Source organism: Hoplias malabaricus, chromosome 4 (genome assembly GCF_029633855.1).
Source record: "Hoplias malabaricus isolate fHopMal1 chromosome 4, fHopMal1.hap1, whole genome shotgun sequence".
In the NCBI taxonomy this organism is placed as follows: Eukaryota; Metazoa; Chordata; class Actinopteri; order Characiformes; family Erythrinidae; genus Hoplias; species Hoplias malabaricus.
Window position 1 is genome coordinate 28,512,606 of NC_089803.1, and position 15,174 is coordinate 28,527,779.

General features: G+C 40.2%; 1 protein-coding gene across 1 annotated transcript in view; it reads left to right on the plus strand.

Moving 5' to 3' along the window:
* Positions 1 to 15,174, plus strand: part of trim44 (tripartite motif containing 44) — a 61,125-nt gene that overhangs the window by 25,191 nt on the left and 20,760 nt on the right. Inside the window, exon 5 of the mRNA XM_066669131.1 lies at positions 2,516 to 2,538. Within this exon, the coding sequence (XP_066525228.1) occupies positions 2,516 to 2,538 (23 nt within the window). The remainder of the gene's footprint in view (positions 1 to 2,515; positions 2,539 to 15,174) is intronic.

Genomic DNA, 15,174 nt, shown 5'->3' on the forward strand with positions numbered 1-15,174 from the left:
CTGTCCATCTCTCTCTCTCTCTCTCTCTCTGGTTTTCTCATGCTTAGTGCACTTTCCCTTTCTGTCTCTCCTGTCTGCCTCCATCTTTGCTCTCTCGATGTTTCCGTCTTGCTCCCCCTCTCTTTCTGCTTCTATCCATCCCTAATGCCCTTCAATTGATTCTTCTATTCATCTTTTTGTCTCTGGTTTTTTTCAAGCTTAGAGGGCCTTTCAGAGTCTGATCCCACCCGCCTCTCTCTCAGAACTGAGAGGGGTTAAGGGAGAATGTCTGTCTCCGATTTTTTAAATGGTTATGTTTGCTCCCCCCAGCTATCGTAGGGGGTTGAGTCCTGATTGACATGAGTTCACTGTGCTCAGTCCACCAGGTGGACTCGTTGATGGGATTCAGAGAGCATTGGTTGATTACTTCTGGAATGGACAGCACAGGATGAGAGCCACAGTTCTCCCACCTGCCCTTTCAGGAAGGTAGACAAGGCCTGATAGACATTCGAGTCAAAGTAGCTGTCTTGAACTTGAAGGCAGTGTCTGTGTAACCTGTGCTCTCCTGGACAGGCATCTGTTTTCCTTCTGAGATGACTGGATTTAAAGGGTTTGACTCCTTTTGTTTCAACAGTGTTCTCCTTTTCATGGAGGACAGCACATGTCAGTCTAAGTGGGTGTTTGAGGAACCACTGTTTTTTAATCCACATCTACCACTGTTGACCCAAGTCTCTGGGCTCAGCTACTGGAGGATGGTATCACTAAAGTATGCTTTCTGAGGTGGGGAGAGGTTTGGTAATCTTCAGAACAACTGATGGACCCAGTGGGCCTTAAGTCAGTACGCATGGCTTCAAATGTGCTGACAATTTGAGGTCAGGCCTGCCAGTCTGGGTCTCCAAGGATCTGAACACGTCACAAGTCAAAGAGTAATGGACGGCGCCATCTTTCCAAAGTTGGACATTCAAGGAGGATTAGCTGGAAGTTAAAGAAAAACCTTCTCACTAGACACTCCATGTCTTGTTTAGCGGTCTCAGTAAAGAAGCTCTGGACTTGGTACCAATGTTTTGAACTTTCCTAACCTGAGGGTGTTGTGAAATACTAAATGTACAGATGTTTTGGGAGCAGGTTCTTCACCTGAAAGGTAGCTAGAGGTTACAGTACAACAGGCCCATTGAGAAGAGGGTTAGAGACCACCACTGGAGGATTGTGCAAACAGGCATGAGGCTCGGTTTGATCCCTCAGCTGTGGAGGATCGCCCCTGTTGTGGAGCTGCTGAGACCCTTGTCCACGTTTTTGCTCAGTACCCTGTTTACGACAGGTTTTATGTGAAGACCCTATGTGTCTTTCATTTGAATTTGTTTATTTATGGGTCAAGGTACCTGTACCTAAGAGGGATAAGATTATTCTTTTGAATGTACTGTTTGGAGCAGTGAATCTGGTGCAGAAGGAAATGAGCTGAAATAAGTATCTCTTCTACTGTGTCCACAATACTGAAGGGATATGGTATACGAAGTGACTCTGTCCTGATGGTGTGGGGTCTGGTGATAAAGTGACACTCAGTGGAGTTCACTTATTATACTCCCCCTCATAACAGAGTCCAGGATGGGTGGGTTTTGTCTGTAAATCAAATGGAGAGAGATTTTTTAGTAACTGTCCATGTCAGTGTTTTAATTCGATGTTTAATGTGGACGGCACAGTGGTGCAATCACACAGTCACATAGCTCCAGGGACCTGGGGTGACTGTCTGTGAGGAGTTTGGTGTGTTTTCCCTGTGTCTGCGTGGGTTTCCTCCAGGTGCTCCAGTTTCCTCATACGGTCCAAAAACAAACTTTGGATTAGGTGGATTAGATACTCAAAAGTGTCTATAGGTGTGTGTGTGATTTAATGTGTGATCGTCTTAGGCCCTGTGAGGGACTGAGCCCCCTCCAGTGTGTGTCCCTGCCTTGCGCCCAGTGATTTTTGGTAAGGGTCCGGACCCACCGTGACCCTGAACTGGAGAAGCCGTTATAGACGGTGAATGAATGAATGTTTAATGTCTATTAAAACTTATTAAGGGTATTTGAAAGTCACTCTCTCTCTCTCTCTCTCTCTCTCTCTCTCTCTCTCTCTCTCTCTCTCTGTCACAGTGTGTCAGATTAACATAGGGAAGTTGAGTTCCTCTAATGTAGCGATGTTTTTTGTCAGACTGCACACAGAGCTACAGACGTACAGCGTTTAGTTCTCAGCTTCAGGCTCTGGTGGTCAGACAAATGAGCCAGGACAAAAATAGGATGTCCATCCTGGGCCAGTCACAGAGAGTGCCCAGGCTGCGTACTGCTCCAGCCTGATTCCGTGCAGTGCAAGAGGAGCCACATTTCATCTTTCTGTCTGGTGATAATAGTGGGAGGTGATTTATAGGAGTTTTTATGATGGAACCTGGTGCTGCGGATTGAATCTGAAAGCACCTTTTCATTTGGGCTTCCATTATCTGCTGTATCTGGGCTTTATTGGTTGTGTTGTATTCAATCTCATCTCTCTCTATTTCTCTGTTTTCCAGATGGACCCTGAGGCCAGGCCAAGGTAAGACAGCAAGAGTCATTTGTCGTTTCTTCCTGTCATTCTTTCTGTCTTTCTATCTTTCTTTTTTGCTTTTCCTCACTTTTCCCTCCCCCCACCTTCTCTCACACCCACTTTACTTCTATTTTCTCATTGCTTTCTTGTTTATTTCTCTTAATATCTCTTTCTTAATTTACTTTCTCTTTAAGCCCCCCACCCCCACTCCCCCACCCCTCTCTCAAAATGTCTTGATCTGTCCATATCCAATACTTAAGCTCAGCACAGAACACGCAAACCTTCAGTTCACTCTTTATGCTCTTCACGTCCCCAGGTAGGACAGGCAATTAGCAGCTCTCCTGTCTGTGTGGGAGAGGGATGACCAGTTCTGTGTGTGCGTGTCTGTCTGTTATATTGGGAAGGAGTCTGCTTTTCTTTTTTTTTTATGCGAATGTTGGAAGCAGACATCCACTGAGAGTTTATAATGCTTTAGATGCAGCTTTGTTTAATTAGTGAATGAGAAGAAGTTCAGTTCTATGGAGAAATGTGGAAAGTGTCATGTGGTGTGTGGGCTTTTCAAAAATAACCCTAAACACAGTGAGTATGCGTAGAAAAAGTTAATGACTTGGCCAGTTTTGGGGAAGAGTATTGCTAGTGAGCAAGTGTTAGAACTTGTTAGTGAGCTGAGCCAACAGATCCGATACACTAGAAGATTTGTGTGTGTGTGGGAAGGGGTGTATGAGGTTTCACTCACATTGTGGGGACCAACATCTTGTCTTTTTTTGTGTGGGCTAGAAGCTGGAACAAGACATATACTGTTAACTCTTTAGGTGAAAACATGCTTTAAGGTTAGGGTTAGGTTTAGGGAAGTAATAGTTATAGCTGAGGTTAGGAAAGGCTCCATAGAATGAATGTAATCAATGTAATCTCCCCACAATGCATGGAAACAAACACGGGTTTGTGTGTATGTGTGCGTGTGTGTAGTCCTTTATTTAATAGGATGCACACAGCTGTGTCCATCTCGTCTGGAGGCAGATCTAAGATCTATAACAGCTCCAGCTCAGAGTCCCTCTCGCTGTTTGACTGTTTGCCCCGCAGAACGCATGGTGTGAAATGATGCAATTATATAGACACAGGGAAAAAAAATCTCTCTCTCACTCAATCTTTGGCTACTCTCTCTTTTCTTTTACACCTTCTCTCTCTCTGTGTGTGTCTCTCTCTGCCTTTTTTCTATTCCTTTCTCCTCTGTTTCTATCAGTTTTTCTTCATTTCAGTTTCCCTTCCTTCTTTCTCGCACTTATCTCTCTCTTGTGTTCTCTTATAATTGTCTATCTCTCTCTCTCTCTCTCCCTCTCTGTTGCTTTCTCTCCCATTTCCCTGTGTCTATATTTCTTTCTTACTCTTTTCACTACACTCTTTCTTTCTCTTTTTCCTCTATCTTTACCTAGTCTCTTTCTCAATCGCCTCCTCCTCTTAATCTCCTTCCTCTCTTTCTGTCTCCTTGTTGATGCTATCTTTCTAAGCCCTGCACTCTTGTGTTTCTCTCTGGGCTGTGATCAGACCTGATCAGACCTGTCTGATCTTCCAGAGAATCATGAATATCCTTTAAAAAGCCTGACTCACTGTAAATGTCACATTTAAACACATAGTTTTCATGAGCAAACTCAAAACAACTCAGATCTGATTCACGCACATTAACCAGCCTTCTGTCTAATTCTGTTACATTACATCACCTACTCTGTCCTTCAGCAAGGTCACCCACATCCCCCAAAAGACCCCCCCCCCCCACCACACACACACACTCTCTGTCTCTTTCTCTCTCTCTCTCTCTCTCTCTCTCTCTCTCTCTCTCTCACACACACACACACACACACACACACAAACACAGATGCACACACACACACACTGCTCTCAGGAATTTTTCCTCTCTGCTGTTTGAAGTGTAATGAGCTGAATCTAATAACCACCCGTTTAGAGATGGGACGGTTTCTGATTGTAATGCTGTGCTGCACTTTGAAACCCAATACACTCATACCATTTCTAATATTAATTGTCCTAAAAATCATGTGCAATTCCCATGTGACAACAGCCAAGGGTGCAGAACTGGGGAGAGAGAAAGAGAGTGAGAGAGAGAGGTGGGGGAATAGGAAGCAAGATGAGAATGAGAAAGAGATGAGAGTTTCAGGCCGGAGAGAGAAAGAGAGAAAAGAGAGATCAAAAGAAAGAAAAAGAGAGCAGAGACTATAGAAAGCAAGAAAGTGAAATAGATGATGGAAAAAAAGAAATATGCATTCACACACATATGTAGACAGGCATATTCACTTATATTTACAGAGGCACCTATGAAGAGAGAGGGAGAGAAAGAGAGAGATGACGACTCTGGGTTTATCATGTGGATCTAATCTTCTAATTACAGCTCCTCTGAGAAATTCAAGTCTTGGGTTCATGTGTGTGTGTGTGTGTCTGTGTCTGTGTCTTTTTCTGTGAGGTAATGATAAAAGGCCAGAAGTTACAGGAAGGCGAAGGGGGCTGTATTGCATGTGCATACTGATGAGTTCTCATCTCTTATTCTCTCATTGATTAAATCCAGCTGATTCTACATACACACAAAAAAATGTAGTCCCTCCCTAGTGAGGGGACACACACAAACACACACACACACACACACCTGAGGTCCCGCAGACCACATAGTGTGAGTCATTGATCTCATTCGAGCTTCTCATCTCTCTGCTGGTCTGAAATGATCTGTCAAGGAGTTGGACATGCTCTGTCCTCCCTCTAGTGGATAGGGACTTGGGGGTGGTGGGGTGGGGGAGGGCGGTGTGTGTTACAGATCAATACAGAAGGCCTGGATTGAATCAGATTGAGCGTGATGTCTCCACATTGCCACCTGGAGCTCAAGTCTTGTCATACTCCACCCACAACAAACTTAATTTGTGCCTTCTATGCTGAGAAATTCTACACAGCCTTAGCAAACATCCCAGTCTGCATAAAAGTAAATCATAGTGCTCACTTTAATTCATGTCACTATCCCTAAATTACTGACATGGGACCGTATTTGTCCACAGACAATCCGTAATGTTAGGTTTCCAGTTCTGAGATGGACAGTGCCATCAAAGTTAAAAATGAAGGTCAAGCGCTTGAGACAATGTGAAAGTTTATTGAGGAATAGAACATACATTCATAAGTTAAAACCTTTACCACAAAACCATAGAAATTGCACAGATTGTGAGCAACCATTGGTGCCTTCGTCCCACCATTTTGTTGTTGCGTCTCTCATGCGTTCCTCTTGTCCTTGGAGTGTAAACCATATCATCCTTATATCATTCAAACGTTCTTTTAGCTTTTTTTTTAGGTTTGTGCCTCTTTCCAGATGCTTTGTCGTAAAAGGAAGTCTGTTGATGTACCTTTAGAGATTCTATTTCAAATTCAAACCTATTTGATTAAGAGTAGGAAAGTCAGTGTAAAACTGGCCACTGCAAGCTGCTCAGAGTTTAGTAAATTGGGTAGGATCTGCTACATGTGTGATGTCTCCACTCATTTACTGCACGGTCCTCCCACGGTTTTTTGTGCTCCTTTCTTACATGAATACACAAGGGACAGAGAGAAACAGACAAACATATTCTGTGTATTTCCATACACAAAGAACTGTAGCTTTATTTCAAGCTTTATTTTGAGAGTTGAGTTTAGTGAAAGATAGACAGAGGCAAAAGAGGGTTGAGGTAAGAGAGGTGAAAGAAGATTAGGGCTGGAGACATCAATGAACTGTAATTTTTATTATTCTCTGAAATCACTTCGAGTCTTTGATGCTGACTCTTCTCAGTACTGTCTCAGAAGTGCTTTTTTAGAGAGTGCAGTTAGCCCAGTGTGAAACTGGGCTCATTCAGCAGGGTTTAAAGAAGTAGTTCCAAAGCTGCAATTAAGTCTCATTGTCTCCAGACATCGAGTTTTGATTACAGTCTTTTAAATTTAATTAGACATTTTTCTTTTATACTATTTAAAAACAGCACTGTAAATTCCAATCAACGTGTATCTTGCTTGTTCATGTACTTTACATGTTCCTTGGGAAACAGTTGAAAGTATTTGAAAGTAACTGGTAGTCACAAACTTTCATTATTTACACACGTTAGCCTTGTTGCGCATGTGCAAAACTAGGAACAAACTTTAGACACCAAACATGCCTTGGCTCATGGACTTTACATCAGATAAGAAGTAAAATTAAAGTCATTACGGTTATCGTTTTGGTACAGTGTTATCTTTGAGTTATCGAAGTGTGATCCAGGTTTTAGTTCACCATTCATATTCAGTTCAACATTTTAAACATCTGCCCAAATATCTAGAACCATGCTCACCTCTGAAGATGTATTTGTGCATCTACAGCAGTGATAAGCTCTTTTTCATGAACTCAAGCCATCTGAGACAACAGAATCAGTACATTCTATGTGCAAAACATAATTGTTACTGAGTAATTTTAATTTCTGCCCCCTAACTCATGTCTGATCTGAAAAAAATCATTTGTGTCTGATCCGATCGTCCCAAGACAACACACAATAACACACCACCAGCGCATAAGTGTCACTGAAAGTCATCCACCAGCTTTGTGGCCGTCCTGATCATTAGAGAACAAAGTAAAAATGAGCTAAAACATTGTAAATGTTGAACTACAAAATGCATACACATGGCAAACATCCCTTTTTAAAGGACATTCATGGCTTGCTTTGCAATTCTACTTTAATAAGTTTTATACATTCAGTATACCAACTGGGCTGTGCAGAGATGCAAAGAGATCATTTACATTTTAGTAATAACTTTTCATCCATCCATTCAATATCTGTAACCGCTTATCCAATTCAGGGTCACGTTGGGTCCAGAGTCTACCTGGAATCATTGGGCGCAAGGTGCGAATACACCCTGGAGGGGGCGCTAGTCCCTCACAGGGCAACACACACACACATTCACTCACACCTACGGTCACTTTTGAGTCGCCAATCCACCTACCAATGTGTGTTTTTGGACTGTGGGAGGAAACCGGAGCACCCGGAGGAAACCCACGCGGACACGGGGAGAACACACCAACTCCTCACAGACAGTCACCTGGAGCGGGAATCGAACCCACAACCTCCAGGTCCCTGGAGCTGTGTGACTGCAACACCTACCTGCTGCAGCACCGTGCCGCCCAGTAATAATTTTTGACATTCAAATTTTACGTAACATTAATAAAATGCTTAAATTAGTATCCATTAGCACAGTATCTTTGCCATAATTAACTCATATTTAATATAACTCATAATTAATATTATATTACAAAATATAAATAATTTTACATATGTGAAACGTTACCTTTTGATAATGTCTTAATTCTGGCACTTCTCCTATTTTAACGGGTGTAAAACTTTAAGGTTGCTTTGGCAGAGTCAGACACAAATTATACAAGCCCCAGGTCTGCATCTAAAGTTTTAGTACTCAGTAAAACTTTATTAACATTCAAATTAACCAGAGATCTGTCTCAAGGGTTCTGACCTTAGCCAGCAAGCTAACCGCAGCTAACTTTGTTTATGATGGCTGTGATTTACTCCTCTTCAAAAATGTCCATGTTTACTATCCTACACTGCTTGCTTACTGAGGTGAACGACCTACAGGGTTGCCAGGTCTGACATATGTTTGACATTTGACATATGAAATTGTCCCCCCGCCCAAAAGCTAATTTTTGAAAGTGGATCATAAATGCTTAAAAACTCATGTTTTCGGATAGGACTTAGTATTAGATACTGATGTTTATTTTCTGAACTTTTGCACTGCAAAACCCAGTTCTTATAGAGTGATTTGCATTGAGCTGTATATACAGTGTTCACCACTGGTAAAAGGCTGGGGCTTTAGCACAGGCAGAATAACACTACATTTGTGGTAGCTAGAGCTAAACTGGGAAAATGGCTAACTGCAGTATTTAATTGTAATTTGTTTCTATTAATTACTGTCCACTGGAGTTTTCCACAAAATATGATTTCTCAGTTTAGCCTCAAGTCAAATGTGCCCGCTTGAGGGTCAATCCTATTGGACGTTTCTCAACTTAAGCCTGATTAATTAAGCCTTTTAATTAAGTTATTTATATTTTAAATTAGGGTTTAGTTGCTTCTGTTTGTTGTAATGGGCGCTGTGTGTAATGTGTTACTTAGTTAAATTATGCAATGTTCCAAATTCTGTAGACAACAGTGTTGATTATTTGGATTATAATAAAATTGCAGCTCTTGTGATTTGTAAATTGCAACACTCTTGCAATTTGCATCTAAGATATAAAAATGATTCATTCTTCAGCACTTCTGTTGGTTTCAGTGATTATTCACTCAGTTTCTTCTCTGTCTCAGTTCCCTGATGACGCTCAGTTGAGTAGATTGTTTGGAACTATGTTTGATCGATCATTTTGTTGTTGTTTTAAATGAGTTGAAATTAGTCATTGTTTAAACATTCTAGCTCCCCTTTGGTGTAGACCACTTTTTTTTTTCACTCATAGCGCATGGAAACAGAGAAATTCTGGATATTATTTCTATCCATTTGTGTTTTAGGGAAAAGTGAAGACATTTTTATTTTGATTTAAAATTGATTATTTATTTTATGTTGAAAAATGTAATTTCTCAACAAGGAATGAAAATTGAATATAAATGTAATTAGGACTAAATGATATATATGTAGCTGCATTATGTATTTTGAATGGAATATGGGTATTGTTCATGTATTCTATTCTGTCCCTGAAGGCAGGAGTTTGTTCTGTCTCTCGCAGTAACCACTGCACCCAAAAAATCTATCTTCATGTATGAGAGAGAGAGAGTATGCGTGTGGAGGATAGTATAGCTGCTCTGCAAATGAGAGCAGACGAGTCATATAAATCATGCAGTGTAATCACTCTAATATGATAACGCACTGCAGGAATCTGGCAGTTCTAATTACCATTCTCTCTCTCTCTCTCTCTCCCCCCCCCCCCCCTCTATCTCTGTGTCTTATATCTTATCATATAATATGGGTTAAAAAATGGCTGCTTGAGACTGACTTTTTTCTGCCAATTTCAGTGCACAGTTCATGGTGATTTGCCAAGTTGTCTGTCGCTATAGCCACAGAAATAAACACACACACAGAAACAGTCTGGTCAGAATGAAGTGTCATCCTCCCACTTTTTGTTTTCCTGTGTATTTTGCTCTTGAACTCTTTTCACTGTCTGGTGATTTTTTTTATTGTTTATGTAGAGGACTGGAATGCCCCCCATTGATGCTGTGGGAGGTTTCTGTAAGTGTAAATACTAAGAGATCTCTTTGCTAAGTGGTGTTCTCTCTCTCTCTCTGTGTCTGTCTGTCTCTCTCTCTCTCTCTCTCTCTCTCTCTCAGTATGAGAGAGCATTAGGATGAGAGAATGGATTTGAGATGTTCCACCTCTATTTCATATAATAACAGTCTTTTCTCCTCCTCTCTATGACTGTAATAGTGTGTGTTCTTGAAGAATCAGTCTTTATGCTGACCATGTGTCTGTGTGAGAGGTTGTGTGTGTGTGTGTGTGTGTGTGTATAGACACATAGGAGGTCTGAAGCTGGAGAGGTGTTTGGTTTCTTTTTAATGAAATATTCAAACAGCCTAGAATGGAGCACACACCCTCCATTCTCACGGCACAGTCAGTGTGTGAGAGAGTGTGTGTGTGTGTGTGTGTGTGTGCGCGCGTGTGAGAGAGTGAGAAAGACAGTGAGAGATAGAAAAAGAAAGAAGGTGAGTGTAATCTTGTCTGTAGGGAGGCAGAAAAAGTTGGGGTGTGTGTTGTGTCAATGTGTGTGTGTATTTGTGTGTGTATCTGCACATGTGGGAAGAATCAATATGCCAAGTGTGAATAATTTAAGTTATGGGTAAAAATATCTGCACTCACTCTCCTCTTTCTTTCTTTGTTTTCTCTCTCTCTCTCTCTCTCTCTCTCTCGCTCTCGCTCTCTCTCTCTCGTTGACTCTGTCTTTGTCATCTTTCACCTTATCGTGAACACATGCTGTAGTAAGTGTTAATTTTGCATTCACACTTTTAACAACATCCTCACACACACACACACACACACACACACACGTCTCTGTAGTAGGTAGTACACAGGAGACTGATGCATGACAAATGTGCTCACTGATGTTCATTATTAAATGCTAACCGTTAGCCGGATGCCACAGATATGAGTTGTGTGACTGGGCTGAAATGAATTATGGGCTTGTGCTGCTGTTTTTTTGTTTTCCTTTTAACTTCCTGAGATTCTGAGATTTAGTTTGGAATATGAAAAAAAAAAACAATAATAGTAATCTTTCCCTAACTATGCTACTGATAGCAATCAAGGCATAATGCAAGGTCACTATGGCAACCGAGGCTCTTCTGTATATTTATCTTTTCTTCTTGCCATTTTGAAAAATGGGCCTTTTTAGATTAAAAAACGGGGGAAGAATTGATAAAAATGGATTGAAAATTAAGCCTTTCAACAGCTCCTCAGTAAACAAACAAACAGATAAAGAGGTGAATGTATGTGGAGATTACTCTGGAGCTTTGAAGCAGTTTGTCAGTGAGGAGTCTGTGAGTGAATGAGTGTCTCTTGTGTTTTGAGTAGCAGAATTGACTATACACCTGAGCCCATGGATCTGTTCCTATCAGCTGTTTTCTGCCACAGCATTTTCCCCCTTTTTTCCCCCTTTACTGTGATGACTTTAGACTCCTGGCCTCTTGCAGCAATCCTGCAGTGTGCTGTTGTGCTCTAGTGTGTCCCTCATGGACCCCTGTACTGCGATGCTAGCATTTCGTGTCTGGCTGAGCAATGTCTCTGGAGCTGGTCCACAGAGTCCTGAGAGAAGAGTGAGTTCCATTACTCTGTCCATCAGAGGAGAGCAAGAGACAGAGAGGGAGCGGTTTTGATGATGTCAGTCATATCCCCGTTTTTAGAAAGTTATTTTTGTATTCATGTGGAAATTATGCACACGGAATGCAAGAAAAACAAAACTGCTGTGACATTCTCACCATGAATTAAAAAATTAAATAAAATCTACAAATGAGCAGATTGCCTTCAAGTGCAAAAAAAAGATTCCTAGGGAAGTATGTGACATCAGACAGGCATCTTTCCATTTTGAAAACTTTAACCTTGTCAATCAGGAGCTGACATTTTGAGAGCTTTTGCTCACAGCTTAGAGGTCACATCACTTCATCCAAATGCATTCTAAATCTAAATACACAGCACGTCTTCCCTATCGGCTGTCACCATACCAATGCCCTCACTGAATATAGCAATCCTTGGAGTGACACTGTCACCTGAAAATATTATAATATCAACCCCAAATAAATTGATTTTGATGCACACACTTACAAATGGTACGGAATAAATTAAGAGAAAGGTGTATACAAGTAACAATGGTCCACCGTTGTCAGTTTAGCTGGTAACAGATGAGATCATCAACACTGAATATAAGAGGAGCCCCCTCACCAAAACTTAGTCTTTGCAAGTGAGGAGGGGTCATGGTTCACCGCTTTTTGCTAAACGTCATGAGAGAATTGTGATCATCGGGCCCTCAGGTTGGATGGTTGGTACCCTGATGAATCATGCTTCCCTGTTTAGACACTGCCACATGGGCTTAAAAGCACTTTGAATAAACATTGTCTTATTGTCTTCGCTTAGAACAGTCCGCCGCTGCATCAAGAAATGCAACCTGAAACTGTATCATGCAAAGAAGCCATATTACAATTTAGTGCAGAAAGATTGGTGATGTCTCTGCGCCCACAGCTTGCGTTATCTGCATTTATGTGAAGGTACCATTGACACCATATTGAGGCTTATATTTATTTCTATTTTGGAGTCTTTTCCCAGGACCTCCATGTGTTTTTCAGCAGGACTATGCCAGACCTCATTCTGCAGGAGCTACAGAAAGAAACACATCTGGTGTGTAAGATAACATTGAATTATTTGCATATTTCAATTAATTTTTTGACATCTGAATAAATCACACAAATCAGTCAGGTTTAGTGTGACATAGCCTTTTTTCTGTACCCATACCTTACAGATATATTCAGCAGTAAGACTGCACTAAGTTTAGGCGCAATGCGGACACATCTGTGCTCCATTTATGAATGAATTTGGCACTAGATACGGAAACATGCCATTCATGGGTTGTATACATGTATAAACACAGAATGAGATTCTTAACCCAGTGTACATGTATTTAAGGGAGTATCACACAGCAAGGAGTTGATTATATACTTCATTCAATTCACTAACCTTCAGCAGTTTGAGGCAGATGGTTTTGCATTGAATTTCCTCTGCCTTTAAAAACAGGCATATATTTACATTAGAGTTTAAAAGGCACGTCACTGAGAAACTAGACAGGGGCAGGATCTTCTGACATGTTCTGAAAGAGTCTTTACTATAAGAATAGCACTGTTTACATACTGAAAATCAGATGCACATGTGTGAGACTTGGCAAAAACGTGTGTGGTCACCATCAGTGTTTCTGTTTCACAAAATCTACTCACTTAATTCTCAGTACCTCATGAGCTCAGCATCTTTTTAAAATGATGTGTGTTTTGCACTCTTATGGGTATTCATAGTGTAGATCAGACAGTAAATTTATCCCATAAACGCACGTTTTGCAGTGCCCCTGCAAATGTATGTAAATCTGGTTCTCATTGTCTGTTTTATGAAGTGAACTTCTACAAGTACAGATCACTCGTTAGTCATCCGTTGTTAGATTGTTTGGAAATGTGCAGCCTAACAGTGATACTAATGTGCTTAGGATCTGTGTGTGGTCAACTCTATACACACTAATATTCCCCTGTGATGAATGCAGAGAAACAGATGGACTCCAGGCAGTAACTGTAGACATAGAGAAGGCCCAGTGTGACTGTATTAAAAACTAGGTGTGTACCTATGGGTGTGGATGAGATTTGTCAATCAATATTTTATGTACATATTCAAAGCTGATGCCAACACACACTGAAATATTCTATTGACAGTGTTCCTACTATCTCATATCTGTGTGTGTGAACGATTGATTACATATATCAGCAATGCATGCACCTTAAACTATCTGATTTCACAGATAGGAGTGTTTAGATTATTTTAGTGAATAAAGGTTTTATTGTGACATATTTGAAATACAGATATAGTGTATGTATATGTTTGCAAGTGTGAGTCATGCCTGCGCTGCTCTTTTCTGTAGAATTGTAGAAGGGTGGTCTAAAAATATATGGACTGAGACAGCAGTGCACCCCTTTTAAATATTGATGTTCACCGCCCCCCAGGTTTGTCTCCAGAGGCAGAGTATTTAGGTTTAGCGCGCTGAGTGGAGAAGAGGGCAGCCAGAGAGCCTTAGTGCCAAGCCTGAGATGTTCAGAGTCAATCCTCGACTGCAGAGCTCCCACTATCTCACACAATAACAAGTTTATCTCTACAAGCTGCTATTCATTTTCTTCTAACTTTCAGTTTTGCAAGCCTTTGTGAATCTTGTGTAGGGGATAGATAACCTTGTGCTTCCCACTGTGCTTTTCTGACTGACTTCACAAAATACAACTTGTTATTTTCTTCTGCTACTTCACCACCATCCATTGTTCAGATCAAGGTGATGTATATGTGTACGTACCCAGTGCCATGTGGCCATATGTGTGAACTGTGCTTACAATTTTTAGATTTATATTCCGTGGTCTTCTGATGACTAGATATCCACCCTACTCCCAGGTGTAATATGAACATTTTATGTCATTAGAATATAACATATACTGTATGGAAATATTGTACGTGAGTAAGTAAATGTCTGAGTAGCACTATATTTGGGTAACAGTTAAATGACAAAACTGTTTTCAGCATACACTCTATATTCTGTAGTTAACATGAAATAAAAAGCATCTTCTTTTTTAGCACTAAATAACTAGCATGTTTTTAAAGGAAATATATTTGGGTGCTGTGTATTTTTTAAATTAGTGTATAATTAGTTATAGAGGTAATAATAAATATTACTATTTCTGGACATAGCAATGAGAATGTATGGATACACATCTTTAATGCAGTAGAACAGTTGTTGAGATGTAGTTACCTCTCATTTTATTAGTTGTTATATATTATTATTGCAGCAGATGCTTCCCAGAAACAGTGAATATTTAATTTACCATCTAAACTAGAACCAATAAACAAAATGTTACCAGTATCTTATACATATTTCACCAGGTTATATTTAGGGCTTTTGTTAAACATGCCAAACTTGGGCATGATGACATTATGATTATTGTGAAGAATTTCATCACATTGCATCACATATTTTTCTAAATGTGTTTTAGATATCGCCACAGCTTTTTGTTACAACCAGGGTATAATTATTATTGTTAAATTGGATTGAATGAGGTTCACCATGTCAAAGTATGACATCAATTTGATGTATTTATCATTTTATCCTATAATTCTTTTTCCTCAGAGCTTAGAAAACTATATATATATTGATTCTTACAGTGTATAACCCTGTGAAAAAAACCCTGAAATACATTCTCATGACATTCTTTGTCATATCATGCTGATATATGATTATCAAATTACATTTAGGATTCACAGGTCAGCATTACATGGCATTTTATCATTTGCCAAAAATTATTTTTGATAGTTTTAATAATTATAACATTTACAGATTTTCTCAGT